General features: G+C 47.0%; 1 protein-coding gene across 1 annotated transcript; it reads right to left on the bottom strand.

The window, feature by feature from the left end:
• Positions 1–10,029: 10,029 nt before the first annotated feature.
• Positions 10,030–13,246, bottom strand: MUSTN1 (musculoskeletal, embryonic nuclear protein 1). Its single transcript, XM_079540374.1, has 3 exons — positions 13,202–13,246; positions 10,960–11,080; positions 10,030–10,291 (listed from the first exon to the last, which is right to left on the bottom strand). Exons 1-3 carry the CDS (start codon positions 13,208–13,210, stop codon positions 10,185–10,187), a joined length of 237 nt encoding a protein of 78 aa, XP_079396500.1. The 5' UTR covers positions 13,211–13,246; the 3' UTR covers positions 10,030–10,184.
• Positions 13,247–19,758: the final 6,512 nt, after the last annotated feature.

Genomic DNA, 19,758 nt, shown 5'->3' with positions numbered 1-19,758 from the left:
CTGGGGTGGTGACAAGGACAATGGCCTGGGTTACTGTTCTTGCAGCTGCCACAAGCCTCACGTGCCCCACATGGCAACGACTGGCAGCCACACTGCACTGCCATACCTGTCTGTGTTAGGCTCAGTAGTAGACACCAAACGCCTCAGTTGCTTTTGCAAATTGGCTTCATGGGCCTGTTCACAAGAGACAAATTCTCCCATCAACAGAAGATCACACAACTTCAGTTCCAATATAACATATTCAGGTTTATTGACATATATTATTAACTTATATTAAGTCCAAATATATATTATATCTCCCTATATATATATATATCTCAAATATATTATATCTCTCTATATATGCTATAACCTATATATGTGAAGCAACATGGGCCCTGTGCAAAGATTCCCCTTCCAGATGTTCAGTCCTGGGTCTCATTTTCTCTTCCTGTGAGCCTCGTCCTTCAATTCAGCCTTGGCCTTTTTGCAGGAGGTTGCATCTTGATGTCATCTTCTTCCATTCCTTTCCTCTTCCTCCTCATCCTCATAGTTTCCTCCAGCCTCAGACATTTTGCTGGAGGTTGCCAAACTAGGATGTCATCTTTTAGGCTTAATTTCCTCTTCCTCACCAGCCTTATGTTTTCATCCATCTTTGGACGTTTGGCTGGGGGCTGCCAGACACGTTTGCCATGCTGTCGGCTCAGTTTCCTCTTCCGCCTCAGCCTCATCGTCTCATCCAGCCTCTGGCGTTTGGCAGGAGGCTCCCAGTTGCAGCAGGACTTTGGTGCTTTTCTCTTGGTGGGGAGCTGAAGCACAGGCATCCTTCAAGGCTCACCAGCCCAACTGCACACGGCCAGCAGGCCTGAACCGTTACTGCGTGTGTTGTGTTCCAAGAACCCATGGCAACGGGCGGCGTGGTCTCCTGGCATCATCACCTGCTGACTGTGACCGTTCAGCACTTCTCAGAGCATCCCACCACCTGCTCCTCCACTCCAAACTCCAACAGCTTCTCTAGGAGGAGCCAATGGCTGACAGTGCTGCAAGTGCCCCTCAGGAGCAGGTAGACATAGCTGGGCACTGCTCTCTGGAGCAGGGAGAGGGAGGTGACTGTCCCTGCCTACTCAGCTGCTGCGAGGCCCCATCTGCAGAAAACTAGCTGCTAAGGTGCTTCTTGGTTGACTGTCATGTATGAAAACCAGAGAATGCCTTGTATTGCCTAGGATTTCTTTCACGTTAGATAACATTGCTCTAGAAGAAGGTAAAGTTGGTAAACGAGGGATGAAACTTGTGACTTCTCTGAATCCCTGTTTTCTGCAGTGTAGTGGGATTTGTGGTGCATTCCCTGCTGAAAAGTACGCTGTGCTTTCACACTTCCATTCACACACAGCCATTTTCCTTGCATCCTTATTTTGTCCTACAAAATCAGGTAAGGGCAGCAGACCTGCATTTCGGGTCATTGTGGTAAATAATGAGCTGCTGTGAACTCACCTCTGAGTCCTGGTGTGCACTTGGAGGTGTGAGGAGAGTGAGCCAAGCTAAGTGTGGATGAGGGTGTTGTGTCTGTCACTCTTGGCAAATGCTGTAACGAAACAGAGAAGAGAATAAGGGTGCAATGTCAGCACACTTTTCTGTTCCGTAATGTGAAGAAAGAGCCCAGAAGGTAATCCTGTCCTGAACAGGATCCCTTAGATGTCAGGCTGGTTCTAAGCACAGTCTCATCAAGTGATTTCAGAGATCAACAAACGCATTATTTGATTCAAAGAAAGCTGAAGGCTTGGATAGTGGTATGTCATAAATACAGCGAGTAGACAGGACACCAAGTGAGGTAACCTTAAGGGCCGGCTATCTAGAAAAGGCCGATTTTACCTTACACTCAGAAGGTGGAACCACATCCAGATGGTCTGCAGAGAATTCCAGTTTCTGCACAGTAAATAACATCGTAGTCATACATGCAACTTTGCACAAAACTTGGTGTTTGCTTGTGCATTCAGAGCCCTGAGGGTCCTTGGTAAGCAGCATGGCAATGCAGACATTGTGGGGGCTCTGTTCATTTTGTTTCTGCTTCAGTATGTGCAGCGTACTTGACATGTTAATTTTGGCTTCTGTTTTTAGGGCAGTTTTTCCACCCCATTGACTTTGCCATACTTGAAATGCATCCTGGGTCTGATCCCAAGAAACCAGATGCCACAATGATATTTAAAAACAAGGAACTGATAGTAACAAGGTAAAAAAAAAGAAACAAAAATCAAATCCTTAGAAAAGACAAAGAAAAGTTTATTTTGCCAATTTGTATTTTCTGCTTTGATACTTGTGTGGCTGTATTTTGCCTTGCAGGGGCTGGCAGAAGGATTACAGAAGAGATCCTGAGCATGGCCTCGATATTCCCTGCTGGTTTGTTCATAACAATGGAGCTGGGCTAATAGATGGTGTTCATACGGACTACGTTGTTTCCAGTCTGTTTTAAACAGCAGCACCTTCCAAAGTCGTGGGTGCACAGAGTATTTTCTGGAAAAATAGTACTTTTCACTGCTGAAGAAGTGTTAAAAATACTCAATCTTGCCATGCGTGACAGTGCCAAGATCGACCAGAGTCAGATCTTGAGAGGGAAACTGCAGTTCTGCCTGTGTGCACAGACATCCCCAATCCCCTAGCACGTTCCTCCAATTTTTAATTAGTAGCTGAGTGTCAGGAGCAATTTAAATAAAAGCATCAACATTCAATGTCTTGTTCCGTTATTCCAATGCCTGTCAGTGCTTTAATGCCTGCTTCTCAAAGCTCAGGGCGTCAGCTGTATTTTGGGACAGAACACAGGAGGGCAGCTGACAGACCAAAACATATTTCAGATCAGTTCAGCAACACTTACAGTCATCTGACATAGCAGTGAGGGCTGGGCTAGTGCTGTGACTTGGGATGGCTGCTGGCAGTGTGCTTTGAGTCCAGGACAGCGGTTTCTGTGGGAGGTAATAAGCTACTGAAAAAGGCAGAAGGCGGGCAGAGAAAGAGGAGGGAGGGAGAAAGCTCAGAGCGTTGAGACAAGGAAGTGGAAGTTCACATGATTCTGAATTTGTGTTCTAGAATAATGACTTAGGTAGAGGAAAATAATATCTATATAAGAGCAGTGATCCACTTTGGATCCTGTAACAGGAGCTGTGGGGCTATGCAACCAGATGGGTGTCGCGCTCACTTGTTGTGGTGCCAAAGCGAAAATGTAGCAGTGGACAACAGATGTTGAGCTGCCTTGGTGAAGCTTAGGTGCAAGGCAGCATTGGATGCAATTTCAGCCCGAGTGTTTCTGTTGGATTCATGGGGCTGAGGCAGATCACTGGAGGGAGCTGGAATCTTGTCAGCTGTGATTGATGAAGCTGGAAGTTGGCACGGGTAAAATTTACTTCCACACAACAGAAAATTGGAGGCATTCAAGTTTGGTACCAAAGGTTTCCTTGTTTGTCTCAGGTATTTGTATGTAGAAATGGGGGACAACTTCTGCAATGAAAACTATTCTAATTCATCCCAAGAATTTCATTAAATCGTTTAGTCAGAGCAATAAAGTCGTTTTTGTAACGTTATTGATTTATTTATTTATTGTAAACTTTTTTTTTTGTAAACGTTATTTATTTATTTATTTATTTATTTATTTATTTACTTATTATTATTATTTAGTAAAAATTGAATGCTACAAAAACAGGGCTGTTGTGCGTGTGTGCAGAGATAGGATGAGGAAAGCCAAGGCGCAGAAGGAGCTGAACTCAGGGAGGGATGTGAAAGATAACAAGGAGGGGTTCTACAGGAACATGGGCAGGAGGAGACAGGCCAAGGAGAGCGTTCCCCTCTGGTGAAAGGGAATGGGTTCATTATGAGTCATTGGTAGGGCTGTAACACCTGCATCATTTCAAATGTCTTTTGTGTGTGTGTGTGTGTGTCTCAAATGAACTCTCAAAACTTAGGTGTTACTTTAGAAAGCTCTGCCTAATAACCCAGGGTCATTTGAATATTCAGATTTGTATTCCCACCATTTGGTTTGCAAGAGCTAAAAACACCATTAATAGGCTTCAGAAATAGCTGGGGTGGTGACAAGGACAATGGCCTGGGTTACTGTTCTTGCAGCTGCCACAAGCCTCACGTGCCCCACATGGCAACGACTGGCAGCCACACTGCACTGCCATACCTGTCTGTGTTAGGCTCAGTAGTAGACACCAAACGCCTCAGTTGCTTTTGCAAATTGGCTTCATGGGCCTGTTCACAAGAGACAAATTCTCCCATCAACAGAAGATCACACAACTTCAGTTCCAATATAACATATTCAGGTTTATTGACATATATTATTAACTTATATTAAGTCCAAATATATATTATATCTCCCTATATATATATATATCTCAAATATATTATATCTCTCTATATATGCTATAACCTATATATGTGAAGCAACATGGGCCCTGTGCAAAGATTCCCCTTCCAGATGTTCAGTCCTGGGTCTCATTTTCTCTTCCTGTGAGCCTCGTCCTTCAATTCAGCCTTGGCCTTTTTGCAGGAGGTTGCATCTTGATGTCATCTTCTTCCATTCCTTTCCTCTTCCTCCTCATCCTCATAGTTTCCTCCAGCCTCAGACATTTTGCTGGAGGTTGCCAAACTAGGATGTCATCTTTTAGGCTTAATTTCCTCTTCCTCACCAGCCTTATGTTTTCATCCATCTTTGGACGTTTGGCTGGGGGCTGCCAGACACGTTTGCCATGCTGTCGGCTCAGTTTCCTCTTCCGCCTCAGCCTCATCGTCTCATCCAGCCTCTGGCGTTTGGCAGGAGGCTCCCAGTTGCAGCAGGACTTTGGTGCTTTTCTCTTGGTGGGGAGCTGAAGCACAGGCATCCTTCAAGGCTCACCAGCCCAACTGCACACGGCCAGCAGGCCTGAACCGTTACTGCGTGTGTTGTGTTCCAAGAACCCATGGCAACGGGCGGCGTGGTCTCCTGGCATCATCACCTGCTGACTGTGACCGTTCAGCACTTCTCAGAGCATCCCACCACCTGCTCCTCCACTCCAAACTCCAACAGCTTCTCTAGGAGGAGCCAATGGCTGACAGTGCTGCAAGTGCCCCTCAGGAGCAGGTAGACATAGCTGGGCACTGCTCTCTGGAGCAGGGAGAGGGAGGTGACTGTCCCTGCCTACTCAGCTGTTGGGAGGCCCCATCTGCAGTACTATGCCCAGACCTCAGGCCCCCAGCACAAGAAAGACACAGAGCTCTTGGAACGAGTCCAGAGGAGAACCATGAAGGCGATCAGAGGGCAGGAAAAAGCTCTCCCCCCATTGCTGTGCTACAGGGCCCTGCTCCCCCTCACTCCCATCTCCACCTGGCTTCCCATTGACATGAGAGAAAGGCAGTGGCTGTGGTCTTCATGCTTCACGGCCTAAGTACCATCAGGCGCCAACTCAAGAACAATTAATTGCTTTCCTTATTATATGGGCGGTGGAAGGCAGCAGGTCCATCCCAGGCAGCACTGGCCCTACCACCTCACGGCCACATCAGCAGGGGCAGCCAGCAGCTCCAGGCACCACCCCACAGCTGGCACAGCCATGCTCCAAGAGCACAACGCTGGTGGGCCTACGCTCAGCTCTGCAGCTGCTGAGCAGGGGCTGCAGGGGAGGGCAGCACAGGCAGCACCGGCTTTTTTGTTGCTCTTCTGTCTTGCAGATGGACACAAAACCAGACCACGGCAGTCTCTGCCAACCAACTTGTCTGCACCCGATGGAGGCACCGAGCAAAGCACAAGGAAAGCACGTGGCCAACCCTGCACCGCTCCATGCTCAAACAGGACCTGAGGATCTGACCGCATGCACAGAGGCAGCTCCACAGCAACTCCCGGCTACAGACCCCGCCACGGACCTGCACACACACAGACGTTCTCACGAGCAGCTGCTCACTGCTCACTTTAGGATGGAGTCAGGGCCTTCAATATGGCACACATCAGCATCTCCAGGAGCCGTGTGGACTGTCTACAACTGAACTTCGAAGATAAGGAAGGAAGAAGCTAAAAAAGGATGGATGAGCCTAACAGAAATACCAACCCAGAAGCACTGGGACTAAGCACGCTCCTGAGACCAGGGAGGAAAGTTTAGAAGCAATGAAGACTGACAGCCTTCCTCCCTCGACCCCCAGATGACCACCAAGAAGCAATCACAGAATTAAAAAAAAACAAACAAACATCTTCAAATTACAGTTTCTGATTCATTAAACCCACAGTGCCTCTTCCATTTCACGACATCTACACCACCAACTTCTGGGGAGGTTTCCTTATTGTCATCACCTCCTCCAGTTTATGCATCTATATACCAAAGAATCACAGAAAGTTTGGGTTGGAAGGGGCCTCTAAGATCACGTAGTTCCAACCCCCTGCTGCAGGCAGGGACACCTCCCATAGCCCAGGTTGCTCACAGCCCCATCCAGCCTGGCCTGGAGTTCTTCCAGGGAGGGAGCACCCACACAAGGGAAGCCTTGCTGGGCAACCTGTGCCAGTGTCTCACCACCCTCACAGTAAAGATTTCTTCCAATTACCTCATCTAAATCAACCATCTTCCACTTTAAAACTGTTTCCCCTCATCCTGTAGCTACATGCCTGCATAAAAAGTCGCTCCCCAGCTTTCCTGCATTTTGCTCACATTACACACGTTGAGGTCCTTTCCAACCCATTCAATGATTCTGTGGTTCTATGACTAGTCCCACTCCCCTGCGCTGAGCAGGGACACCACAGCTCCATCAGTGCTCTGAGCCCCTCCAGCCTGACCTTGGCTGTCAGCAGGGATGGAGCACCATCCAGGGATGGAGCCTGTGCTACTGCCTCACTACTCTAATTTTCAAACACTTCTTCCTCATATCCAACCTGAATCTTCCCTCTTTAAGCTTGAAGCTATTTCCTCTTGTCCAGTCACAACAGACCCTGCTGTAGTGTCTGCCCCCTTCTTTCCTACAGCTCCCCTTCAGATACTGAAAAGACATTTCTCCTCTGCATTTTAAAAAGGCTAGATTTTCAAAGAAAACTCAATTCATCTTAATCAGTTAATGAGTGACTTGTGCTTGGGAACACAACCTAGACTTTGCAGAGAGATAGAAACTTAATGTTTACCCGTTAAACATGCGTAAAACTTGGAGTTGGTGAAAGTTTCTTTATTTGAACAGATCTTTGCTGTTCAAGATCAGTGTTTTAATGTTTCATAATGCGTGAACTAAGAAATGCTTATGTTTTCTGTTGGAATTGAGATTCCACCGGGGCAGAGGAAATCCCAAAGGCAGCTGAACAGGTCTGTGCAACAAGCTGCCTTCTTGGCTGCAGGGATCTCTGCCTTGCCCCACTGTAACAACTTGGGGAAACAAAAAGGTAAAAAAATAAAAGCAATAACTGACATCACCTCAAGCACTTTGAGACCTTTGGAGACTGCTGAGACACGCAATATCCACATGAGATTGTATAGCTGGTGTCTTTTTCAACTCTTGCACCTCCCTGCCCACCAGCCCATGAGATATACAGAGAGGTCCTCTTGAAGCATCCTTCTTGCTGCCTCTCCATCAGACACAAGCCTCACTTGCCCAACAGCTGTACCAATTGTTTGATCTGTAGTAGTGATAAAATGAGAACAGCCTTTGCCTGGGCTACCTACAGAGGTGCTAAGCCTGTGTGCATCATATCTCAGTGTACAAGGAAGCCATAAACTACTCAAAAATCAGTGCGGCAACAGCTGTATGCGGGTGCACATCTGGCCTTACCCAGCCCTAACACAGCTCTGATGCCTCCAGCCATGAGTCCTGCACAGTTGCCTTGAACCTGTGCATCCAGCAGGGCTGTTTGCACAGCAGCTCAGCTCTGGGAGAGCTCTGTGCCAGAACTTACCTGTAAATCGGGTGGGATGGCTGTTTTCATCTCCTGTATTAAAATGAAGCCTTCATCCAAGAGGGCCATGAAACAGTTCTCAAGAAGTTTTTGTTGGTCTAGGATTGAGCTGTAGCCCCGGAACAATGAATTTTGTCACATCTCCATATTTTCATATGTGAATAATTATGGACAACATTATACTAATGTGACTCCTAAGATACATGGTCACTCACCTGGCATTTGGGTAGTTTCCTATCCAGAGAGAACTTGCATGATTATTTCAGGAATACTCCCCCATGTGAATAGTTGCTATGTCTTCCTCTTTTCCAAAGCATTTCAGATATATTGTGGGGAAATAATTGTGTTTTTTAAGTATCATGGTAAACAGACAGCAGGAAGAACCCCGCTTCCAAAGGCTGTTTCTTCTGCTTCACCACTGAATGCACCCTCAGCAAGTTTGTTGATGTTAGCAAGATGAGTGGTGCAGCTGACATGATAAAAGAAGAGATGCCATCCAGTGGGGGCCTGGACAGGCTTGGGAAGTGAGCACATGAGAACCTAATGAGGTTCAATGAATGCAAAGTGCAAGGTGTTGCACTAGGTTTGGAGCAATCTCAAATTTGTGTACAGAATGGAAGAAGAACTCCTCGAGAGCAGCACTGCAGAGAAGGACTTGAGGGTCCTGGTGGATGAAAAGCTGGGCATGAGGCAGCAGTGCATTCCTGCAGCCCAGAAGGCCAACTGCATCTCTCAGAAGGAGGGTGGCCAGCAGGGCAAGGGAGGTGATTACTCCCCTCAACTCTGTCCATGCGAGGCCCTATGTGGAGTACTGGGACCTCAGAAGGACATGGAGCTGTTGCAGCAGGTCCATGAAGATAAGAGGGCTGGAGCACCTCTCCTATGAAGACAGGCTGAGGGAGCTGGGGGTGTTCAGCACGGAGAAGACACCAGGAAGACCCCATTGCAGACCTCCAGTGCTCGAGGGGAGCTAATACACAGGAGGGAGAATGACTTTCTACACAGTCTGACATTGATAGGAGAAAGGGGATTGTTTCTAAACTGAAAGAGGGGAGTCTCAGGTCAGATATTAGGAAGGAATTCTTCATTCAGAAGGTGGTGATGCCCTGGCACAGCTGCCCAAAGCTGTGGTACCCATCCCTGGAGCAGCACTGGGCAGCCTGAGCCGGGGTGGGAGGGGAAGGGGAGGAGAGCAGCCAGCCCACAGCAGGGATTGGAGCAGGGCAGGCTTTAAGATCCCTTCAACCTAAGCCAGTCTATGATCCTATGATTATATGTATGTCACTTCGAAACTAAGACCTCAAATTTATTTCTATGGAAACCACAGCAGATATGAAGAGCACAGTTACACTATTAGGTAGAGCAAATTCTCAGCTACAAAACCCTTTTTTCCAGCATAGTCACCACCATTAGCTAGCCATTTTTGCCAGTGGTGAACAAGAGCCTGCATGCTGCGCTTGTGAAATTCTACATGGCTGTCTGGAACGTGGCTTGTCTTTCCCATTGCTGTTATCACTGCTGAAATGCACCACCCACCTCACTGTGCTCACAGCCACTGTTTGGTCTCTATAAACACTCAGCAAATGTCAACAGATGTCAGTGGGTGACATTTTTTCTGCATGGAGGGATTCAGTTCCTCACCTTTGCTCCATATGCATTTGCATGTCAGATGCCACTGTGTCAGGCTGCCCCTCTGCTGCCATCTGTCACACAGCAAGAACATGTAATGGAATACCAGCAGGAGGGTTGCCTGTCCACTGCCATCCCACCAACATCTGTCTTTGACATTGTATATCAACATCATAAAATGGGATAAAATACTTTCAGAGCAGCTTTCTCAACTGCATGGCAGGCAATGACATTCGTTATCCAAAATGAACACAAATGACCTGCAGAAATGCATGCATCTATGGGTACTTCACTGATATTTTAGAGGCAAGTACTGTGAAGAAACCTCACAGATGCTACAATAGCGTTGTCAGCATATTTATTCATTGCGCTCAGCAGTCAGGACGTAGCTGTGATGCCAAAATACCCACAAGATCAGCATATGCCTGAGTTAAAAGCAGTCACCACTCTGTGCCAGACCGTGTCCAACAATCATTTTATTTACTAAACCATTGTAGCAAACACCATTCAACACATAGAAAGAACGCCCGTAATAAAAACTAAAATGGAAGTTGCACGCTTTGATATTGACCCACTCCCTTTTTAATGACTTAAGGTAGAAATTGGGTACCCATGGCTATGGTGAGCTTAGTGCAAGGGGTAGAAATGTGGAATAATGTCACAACAATCATCCTGGTGAGGTTGTGCAGCTCAGCTCTCAACCAAAGACGCTTTTGGGTGGCTCATCTTTAGACTTCTCAAAGACTGTTTCGTCGCCCGTCCGAGCGCGGCTGAATATGGAAGGTGCTGCAGTGCCCATTTGTTCTTGAAAAAGAAAACCAGGAGAGCAGGCAATCAGTGAAGGAATTCACCGAGTTCTGGCAGTAATGCTAATGCTGCTAAAGCAGAGAAACCTTTGAGAAATATTTCATCAGCTCATCTACTTTCCAAACCCAGCGCTCCCATTCCAAGCACTGGGCAGCTTCCAGCATCTGAAGGTGGTCATCACCATCAGTGACCCCAAATCCCTGCAGGTGATTTATAAACTACGGTGAGGTTCAAGATATCGCCCTGAATAAGGGTGTTAATTCATCATTTTTCTTTGTAATCTCCCACTGGTGTAGAAAAGCAATACATATATCTATATATACCTATATATAACCCCAAGTCTAGGAGAAAGGATCCAGATTTTCAGTTTGGGCAACCACTCTTTGACTGTGGGACCAACATGTGGTCGGAACTCAGCCCAGAAGGCAGTCAGGGCTCTCCCTTCCACTTTGTCCAGACGAGGAAAACGACCACTTGAGGCAGAGCCTGGGTGCCACCTACTGATGCCATCTACTGATTAAATGGTTGTGCAGCCAGGCCAGGGGCTGTAAGCACATTGCTGGCTGCTCATTTGGAGCTGCACTCATTCACTGACAATAGCTTTAAGTTCATGCTTGACAGTGGAAGGGTTTTTTCATTATTTCCATTAAACAGAAGAGACTCACCACACTGCTTCATGACTTGGTAGGTTTTGGACTTAATTTCCTGGTTTTTGGAAAGGTTTCCTCTAGCTCCTTTGAGATCTTCCTCCTTCACTGGAGGACGCTTCTTTTTCACTGGCTCTGGCTAATAAGAAAAAAGTATCACACATCAGTGATACTTTCATAAGTATACATCACAATCATTTCATGTTTAGGACCCATAGGGAACAGAGCTGCCTGGATGCAATGGCTACCACATGCAGAGCTGCTAATCCTGTGTTCCACCCATAATTCTGTACTCCACCTCTAAGACCATACACAGCTGCTCCATGTTTTACACATCCTCAGCTCCATATCGGGGCAGGATGTCATTACCCCTCCCAAAATGGTCACCATTACCATTCTGGTTCAGAACTTGCCCTCTGATTGCCCATCCTATGGAGATGCCTGGTCCTTCTGCAAGTGAAGACCAACACAGATTGGTAATCAAAGTATCTGTCTGATGTTCAGGAAGGCATAGAAAAAACAACAACAAAACAACCCAAACCTGCTTACAGTCTATCATGCTAGCAGGAAATCAGGGTAACACAGAAGAGTATCAGCCTCTCCTCACATTCAGTGCTTACAACGTGCATTAAATCCCAACACGACCCCCATCGGCACTCTGAGCGCCCCGCAGCGCATTCACTGTGTTTGAGGACTGGGCAGACCACGCAGTGGGGTGTGGGGAGCTCAGTTTCACCACCCTCACAGCAAATGTCATCATTTCATCATCGTGTAATCAAACAGATGGAACATGCATGCACTCCGACAGCAACATGCGTGTGCATCAGTGAGAAACTTCTCTGACCACCTGTCCACATGCAGGTCCTGTGATTTGGATTTTGGCAGCGGTGGAGCCCGGTGGAACATTTCTGTGCCACTGCTTGTAAAGCTAAAAAGGGGTTGTGGAGAGAGAACACTGCAGGGCACAAGCTGCTGGAGCAGTGGGTGCCGGGGGGCCTGGCTGTGCTGGGGCTCTGGCACAGCTCCCACTGGCTGTCAGCTCCTGGAGAACTCGGAGCGGCTCACTGCCAGCCCCACAGCGTGCCGTGGGAAACAAAACAGCCACGAGATCTCCGGGGAAAACACTGCGAGTATCCAAAGAAAGACTGAGCTGAGAGCAAATCCTTCCAAATTCACAGCGGGTTTGGGCTGGTGAGCTGTGAACCAAAACCATCTCCACGGCCATCTGCTATGGGAACTGGTTGGGGTCATCCGTGTGAAGTGAGCACAGAGCTGTGTTGGTGCCCATACGGAAAGGGGAAGAAATATCGCGTTTTGTTAACAGCCATATGAAACCTGCTAAGGTGCTTTGCCTGCTGTTAGCAAGGGCTGATAACTGTGAGGCTGCTTCCCAGAGGTTTTCCTGGGACAGGGAGAGGAGCGCTGGAGACACGCCGAGTCACCAACAGAGAGCTGAACTCCATCCAGTTTTAAAGTAAAACTTCTCGTGCTGCGATCAGGGCTTGGTTTTCCACCAGAGCAGTTGCTGTGGGTTAGCTGTCCTGCAGCTAAAGCAGGACGGTGCTGCACAGCGAGGTGGCCATGAGCCGCAGCGCTGAGCCCCGGTCCTGTTGGTGCAGAGCTGCGCCCATCGCTGCCAGCAGCAGCGAAGCTGTGAGTGCTGTGCTGGAAGGTGTGGGGCACTGCTTTCAAGACTTTTTCTTTGCAGTAAAGTCAACAGGGAGAACTGAGCTACTCTGTGTGGCTGAGGGACTGTGCCCCGCTGCCCTTCCCATGTCCTCTGCCTCTTCTTTTCTTGCACGCTCACACGTCAGGCATTGCTTTACACGGCAGCACACCTTAAAGCAGACACATCCTTCCAAACTACTGTCAAAGCTTCAGATAATTGTCTGAGAAAACGTGTTGGAAAAGCAGAGATCCATCAGGACAACATCCCAGACCAGAGCAGTGAAAATTCCTTTCCCTTCCTACAGAAACGTGAGCGCTTGCAGTACAACAGAATATATTAAGAGCCAACTAATTAAGCATACAGAAGGCAGCTGCTTTCCTTTGCCACACAGTGACCACCCCATAAAACTCAGTGAGCAAGCTCTACGAGCACAGCCTGTTTCACCACTTCACCGTAAGCAAACAATCAGCGCAGAGCACAGCGTTCACTGCACAACCAGAGCTGCTCTGCTCGCTGCCAAGCTGTGCTGTGAGCTGTGAGCTGTGAGCTGTGAGCTCTGACCGCTGCCAGCCTCCCAGCCGTGCCCCGTACCTGCGACATAACTGCAGCCCCCGCGGCTCCGATCCCTGCCGCCCAGCTGTGCTTAAACGCAGCGCCGTGCAAAACACGTTGTTCTCCCAGACTTATATAGAGCATCCAGCGTGAGGTCAGGGGTGGGGTCACCTTCCCAAAGCAGTGCCCGGATGATTCAGGCCGTGCGGGGTTATTCCTGGCGGTGACTGCAGGGCTCGCAGCCCGGCTGTGATGGGAGCGGACAGCTGGGGTGGGAGGGGGGCCGCCCTGCAGGGGGGCCGCCGGGATCTGACTAAATGAACTTTAAAAGGCAAGACTTAGTTACAGACACAAACTTTGAATTCTCTCGATGGGAAGGGAGGCCAGCCGTTCTTTTCCTGCACAGGGAAATAAGCTCTCTGTGAAATTTATATAAACCTAGCATCAAAAGCATAACACGATGCCCTGAATCTCTCTTGCGTGGGAAGCAGTGGACCCCGCTCCATAGGAAGAAATGGTTGTGATGTTTTGGGGGTAAAAAACCTCAGTTTTGCAGTTTGTGAGGTCAGATTCAGCTTTACCCTGATGGGAGTGCTGCTGAGGTTGCTCTGACAGCCGCTCTCACACATCGGAGAGCAAAACCCCTCCCTGCTTCCAGCAGTGCTCAGCAGCTCCCCATGGTGTGCACAGGGATGGGCTCAGTGCTCTTCTCTCTGACTAATATAAAACTTTCTCCAAAGCTTCTCAGATTCACTTCCTAAATGATTTTTTAACCAAATAGAAAGAGAGAGACCTTTAGGCCAGGGGAGTTGTCTCTTGATTTTTGTAAATTTATTTTTATTTATTTATTTAATTTTTTTTGGCATTCTTTGCATCACACAAAAAATTGGCTTCCGTGACCACAAACCACAAGTAGCAAGCACCAGGACTGGAGCCAGCTTTGGAGAGGCAGGCCAGGTGCTCCTCCCAGCAGTGCCCACCAGGAACAGGACGGCAGTACAAACCTCCCCAGCCCTCCCCACGTCTCCGTGCACCCACTGACCGCCACTGCAGCTCTGCCCATGCAGCTCTGCCCAATGCACCTTCCTCTGTGCAACTGTGGAGCAATGGCTGGAGTGTTAGGCAGCACTATGGATGTCACACACCCAACCTTTCCTTATGCTGAATTTGTGTTTGGAAGCTGCATTTTAGTAAACTGGAAGAAAGGTTTCTGTGCAATAACGCTATGATAACAGTGGGAAGGAAAATCACTCGCTCCAGGCAAAGTACTGTTTTTCCCCCAGGAGAAAGCTGAGGTTCCCATCAGCGTAGGCAGCACAGCCCGATGCTCTCCAGTGTGTCCCAGCACAGCCCAGGCAGATCCTCTCTCTTTGACTCAATGGCACATTTTCTAAACCAAAGCTGAAGCAAAATCACACCCATTTCTTCTTACAGAGTGGGGGCCAATTTTTCCTCACAAGAAAGCTCAGCTTAAACCAACCTGTGCTGCCTTTCCAAGTAGGAGCCTCACTCACCTGGTCGAGGTCCCGAGGATTTCTGAATACAAGGAGCATCAAAGTCCAGTCAGTTTATTGCAGCTTATCCTCCTTTCTCTGTAACCAATGTGTGCAAAACTCCTTTCCTAAGAGGTGGTGAAAAGAGGGCGATGACCACAGTGAGTGTAGCGAATGTGCACACCTGGCCCTCCAGAAGTCACAGCTCTTGCTGCAGACTTGATTTCTCCTCCAGGAACCCGTGCACACCCCTGGTGGGCTGCCAGGCAGAAGATGGCTCCTTGAGTTCCCTGTAAGGATGCAGTATGGGACAGGGCTGCCTGGGTGCAGTAAGCGATAAGCAATGAAAGTAATGCACAAACACAGGAGAGGAGTAACAAAGGATTGACACTGTGCAGGCCCAGCCCAACAAACTGAACCAAGCTGCTTCCACCGAGAGAGAAGTGGTGAAAGCAGCAGCAGCAGCTCATCAGTACCATGATTTCTGCTGTTTCAGCACAAGGGTGTCGAAGTTTTCTGGTTCACATCACAGCTTCACAGGGCTGCAGCTCTCCTTCTTGCTAGCACTCCCCGCTCCCCCAGCACTCTAGGAAATGGATGGCAGATGCTCCAACTGGGGAAGAAGGCCCCTGAAGAGTAAGACAGCATCACTATGCCCCCACAATAGGGGTGGTGGTTGTGAAGCAAGCATGGGCTACACTCATTTTACTGGGTGTAGAGACACGCACGTGCTTGCTGCAGAACCCTTCAGTAACCACAGACAACCCTGCACTGCACAGACTGCAGGAGCATTGCCTTCTTCAGCTAGAAGAGAACCAGCTCTGCTTCCCCCTCCCCATCTCACTCTGCTTTGTGTAGCAGCTACCAAGGGAGCAGGATGACGTTGCTCCTGAGGTGGTGACAGGAGGCTGCTGGGCTCTGGAAGCAGATGTCCCCCACGCAGTCCTTGGCTCACAAGTAAGACCAGGGAGTTCTGCAGTACTGCAAGGCTTCTCAGCAAACATCTCTGCCCCTGCAGGGACAGGATGCTGCAGGTAAACCCAGAAATTTCTCAGTTTACATATTTTTGTGCCCCGATGACCAACAGGTGTGACTTTGTTCAAAGAGCAGAAGGTGGGCTGTGACAATGAGCTGGGTGGAAAAGCACATTAACCAAGCTCTGCATCCCAGAGGTCTCTGGGTCTGCGTTCTGCACCTCTCAGGATGCACAGACAGGGCTTAACCTTCCATTTGTGAATACAGAGGGTTACAAACATTGAGACAGGCTCACTTTTACAAAGAATGAGCACAGAACGAGTGTACAAATCAGTAATAAGTCAACTTTATTGTAAACTGTTATACAATGCAATTACATAAGATACCCTTAGAAGTTTAAGGTAACACTACTGATTAACAATGTGGTCCAGACAGAGGGCAGCAGAATACAGCTGTTTGTTTTGCTCACGCAGCTCTGCTCTGACTTTACTTACAAACAAACCCAACATTCAGTTTGAGGCAGATACTCACGCAAAGACAGAAACACCTACAAAAGAGTCCCTTTTTTAAAGATACTGCAGTTTTACTTTGTAAAACCATAGTAGTTATTTTCAGTAATTGAACTGGAAACTTTAAATACATAAAAAGTTTGCACCCCGATGCTGTAAGACCTACTTTGACTTGATGTGGCTGAATTTATTCTCTTCCATTACCGCTTTCTCCTGCAAAAGCACAGCAAAGTTGCAAACGTGGGTCGGTCAAGCACAGTGGCAGAGATCCCTTGTGATGCTCGGCTCCCTCAGAGCCGCTCCTTGCTCCCCTGGCACCGCAGCCGGCACCTGTGGGCAGGGATCACTTTGCATTGCTCTAATTTGCAACTCAATTTCTGAGTTTTCCCTGAAGAAAAGCTTGAAAGTACATTTTAGTGAGCAACATGAACATACAGCGTTCTCCTACTGAAAGTAAGATAAGGGGACCTGAATGTGTTAAAGCCAGAAATTGAAAACCAAGTAGTAGACAACACCGGCGTTATAAATCCGTGCGGATGTGTCACAGGTCACAACCAGGAACAGTTAATACATCCAGGCTGACCTACATTGGTAAATCTCATCTCCACCAATACCACTTTCTCGCTAAGTTACAATCCCTTTTCTTACTTTGGCATATAGTACACAGCTTATTTTCATTAAACAATCACATGTTTTCAAGCACAGCCTGAATGGAACTTCGCTATGAGCTATCATGAACTGCATTTACCAGGAGTGAACTCAGAGTGCCAATCTGAGGACAAACACAAGTGCTGCCATCATGTGATATTATGATGATTGGATCAACTCTCGATGAAACACTCACTGCAGCTGGCCTGCAGTCCAAGCCAATGAGCAGCACGATGCAGCACAGCGCTGGGCAAATCCTTCCCCTGCACAGGAGCTCTTCAGACAGGAGCACGCCATCTCATACCTACAAGTACAACTCTGACTTTCATCTCCCGAAGAGGAGAACTGCCAATTGTACATTTTTTGTTTCTTTCTCGCGTGATAATGTGAAACAACCAGCAGAAAACCAGGCTTGGGGATTTGGCCAAGGTTGTGAACAAGAACCCTGTCTTAGCAGAGAAAGTTAGAGCTGTTTTTCTCCCTCTGAAGACACACCCCTCCTTCCATTACTGCCTTACTCACAACGCTTGACTTCTGTCTCTTTGGCTCACAGTGCTTTACTGTTTCCTCTTGCTAGGCATATCGGAATCTCAAACCAAGCGACATTTAAGCACTTAGGACATGAAAAGTTAGGCATCTGTAGGCCCTCGCTAAAACCACCCTCAAGAAACTGCTCCGCAGTGCTTATTATCCTTTTGTACTTGGTCAGTGAGTTTGAGGTCTGCTCAAAACAAGCATTTTACATGATTAAGGCCATAATTTCACACTGACATTTCACAGACTAAACATGAGACTAGAAATAGATATCATTTCAATAACTTAAGTAATTAGAGGAGGGAAAAGGAAGATAAAATGAAAGCTTGTACAGTTGAATTTGTATGCGCTGCTCAGTTGATGAGGACAGTAATGACTGTGCAGTGGTGTGCAGCACGTGTGACATACTTCTATTTCACCAGCTGAAACTGAACAAAGCCTATGCTGAAAATATAAACACATCTACGACGAGAGCCAGCCCCATCTCCCACATCCCTTTATTACAGTGAGCTGTACGAGGCTGCTCTGCTGATGCAGATGAATTCCTTGAAGTACTGTGCTTCTGGAGACATGAGCCTGCCCAACCGACAATCAGAAGATGCAAGTCAATGAAATCAATGAACAACAAAACAAAAAACGGAAACAGAGGCAACCCTGATGAGGGATGTTTTCCCATTTCCCTATCCTCCACTTCAGAAAAACTCAATTGAGCTTCCATTGTCATTAGCTTCTAGATTTAGTCTAAAAGAAACACTAGTATTTAAACTTATTGCAGTTATTACATTTCAGTGCACAGTAACAGAGGTCAGTGGCTCAACTAAACTTGCAAACGTCAGGTTTGGTACAACATCCCTTTGAGTCACACCAAGGTGCTCCCTGAAGTCTCAGAGTGCTGTGATCACCTCAGCAGCCGAGCAGGAAAAAGGAAAGCTGGAACAGTGAGAAGGAAAGGAGTGCACAGTTCAGTATTTACTAAGGCCCGAGAACCACATGGAGGTGGTCTGGATAATACATCACTTTAAGACCTAGTAAATTCATAAAAAATGTAAAAAATCTTACAAAGTTCTGAGCAGTTTTCTGATGAAACTGTTTGGTTTAAGGCGTGGAACACTTCTGATGTCCAAACACTAAAACAGACTTGCAATTAGTCTCTGCTGTCACTCCTCTGACACACCGCCTTGTCCTGCACAAGGTTCAGCTCAGCAAGGAAAGCTGTCAGAAGCCATCATTTAGAATGTAGGCAAAGCAAAAGATGTCCCTGACAATGTCTGCAGGGTTTTAGAGCAGCACACGTTGTCAATTGCTAGAAGACAATTGCTGAGAACTGCAGAAGTTCTGCAGTGACTGTACTACACCTCTCTTCTTTTACACACAAAAGGATAACCAGGCTGACAGGAAATTAAACAGAAGAAACCAATTTTTTAAGCACATGACGTAGAACAATGCTTTTTCAACAAAAATAAGCATGGGACAGAATTATTCACAATATTGTAGCACAAGTCCTCCAATCAGATCAAGGCCCTGGATGGTGCTATGCAAGGAAAAGCCTCAGGAAGGTTCCATCCCTCTTGCATTGCATGAGAGATTCATACAACAGACTTTAGAAATGGAAATAAATTCATCCATAGATACTCATTCCACAAAGAAGTAACCTACCACGACAGATTTCTGTTACATGCTAAAGTGCACATTTGTCAAATATGCAAACAACACCTCTTATTAAACAAAGGTATTCCCAAATCACGTGGTCGAAATCACGCCGAGGACTGCATTTTTAGTGATGTTTGGTGATTTCAGCAGTGACAGAGAGCTTTTCCCTTTGCAACCCCTTTGTCTGAAACCAGGACACAAGGATAAAATGATTTTCACTACAAATCTTTTGACCTTTTCTGCACAAAAAAAGGGAACAACACCCTTTTCTCTGACAAAGAGAATCTTTAAATACAACCGTATGAAAATATAACTTAAATATAAAATAGTCAAATAGATTTGAGGAATCTTGGAAAAAATCTTTGTTCCACCTATTAGATCCATAGGTACCTGGTAGCAAGTAAACATTTGTACTTAAAAAAATAACATCAAGTTACAGCTTGTAGCCATAAACTATTCTGCTCTAGGAATTATGCTGCAAAAGCCAGTTTTAGTAATAAAACACACTCTAACTTATTCGATTTGGATGCCTTTTAGAGAACATCTTACACTGCATCATTCAGTAACCATAAAGGAAAGGTTACTGCAGTTGTTTTCTCTATCTTCTCTGAAATGTCAGATACAATCACCTCAGTGACTCCTCCTTAACAATGCTGCTTTCACATAGGATGAAAAGACATTCTTGCATAATTAGTCAGTGTGTCTGTAGTGCAACTGAACTGCAAGTCTTCCAACTGACTGCATCGTGTTGACAGACCTTGCTTTGGAGTCAGTCTGTATGAAAGTG

Source organism: Tetrao urogallus (assembly GCF_951394365.1).
Source record: "Tetrao urogallus genome assembly, chromosome: 10".
Classification (NCBI taxonomy): Eukaryota; Metazoa; Chordata; class Aves; order Galliformes; family Phasianidae; genus Tetrao; species Tetrao urogallus.
The sequence above is the reverse complement of the archived record's forward strand: the minus strand, read 5'-3'. Positions and strand labels throughout refer to the sequence as shown.

Coding starts and splice junctions, on each gene's coding strand:
- MUSTN1 (XM_079540374.1), bottom strand. Junction 10,292..10,959: donor CCAAGTCATGAAGCAGTGTG/GTGAGTCTCTTC, acceptor TTCTTTTTCAAG/AACAAATGGGCACTGCAGCA.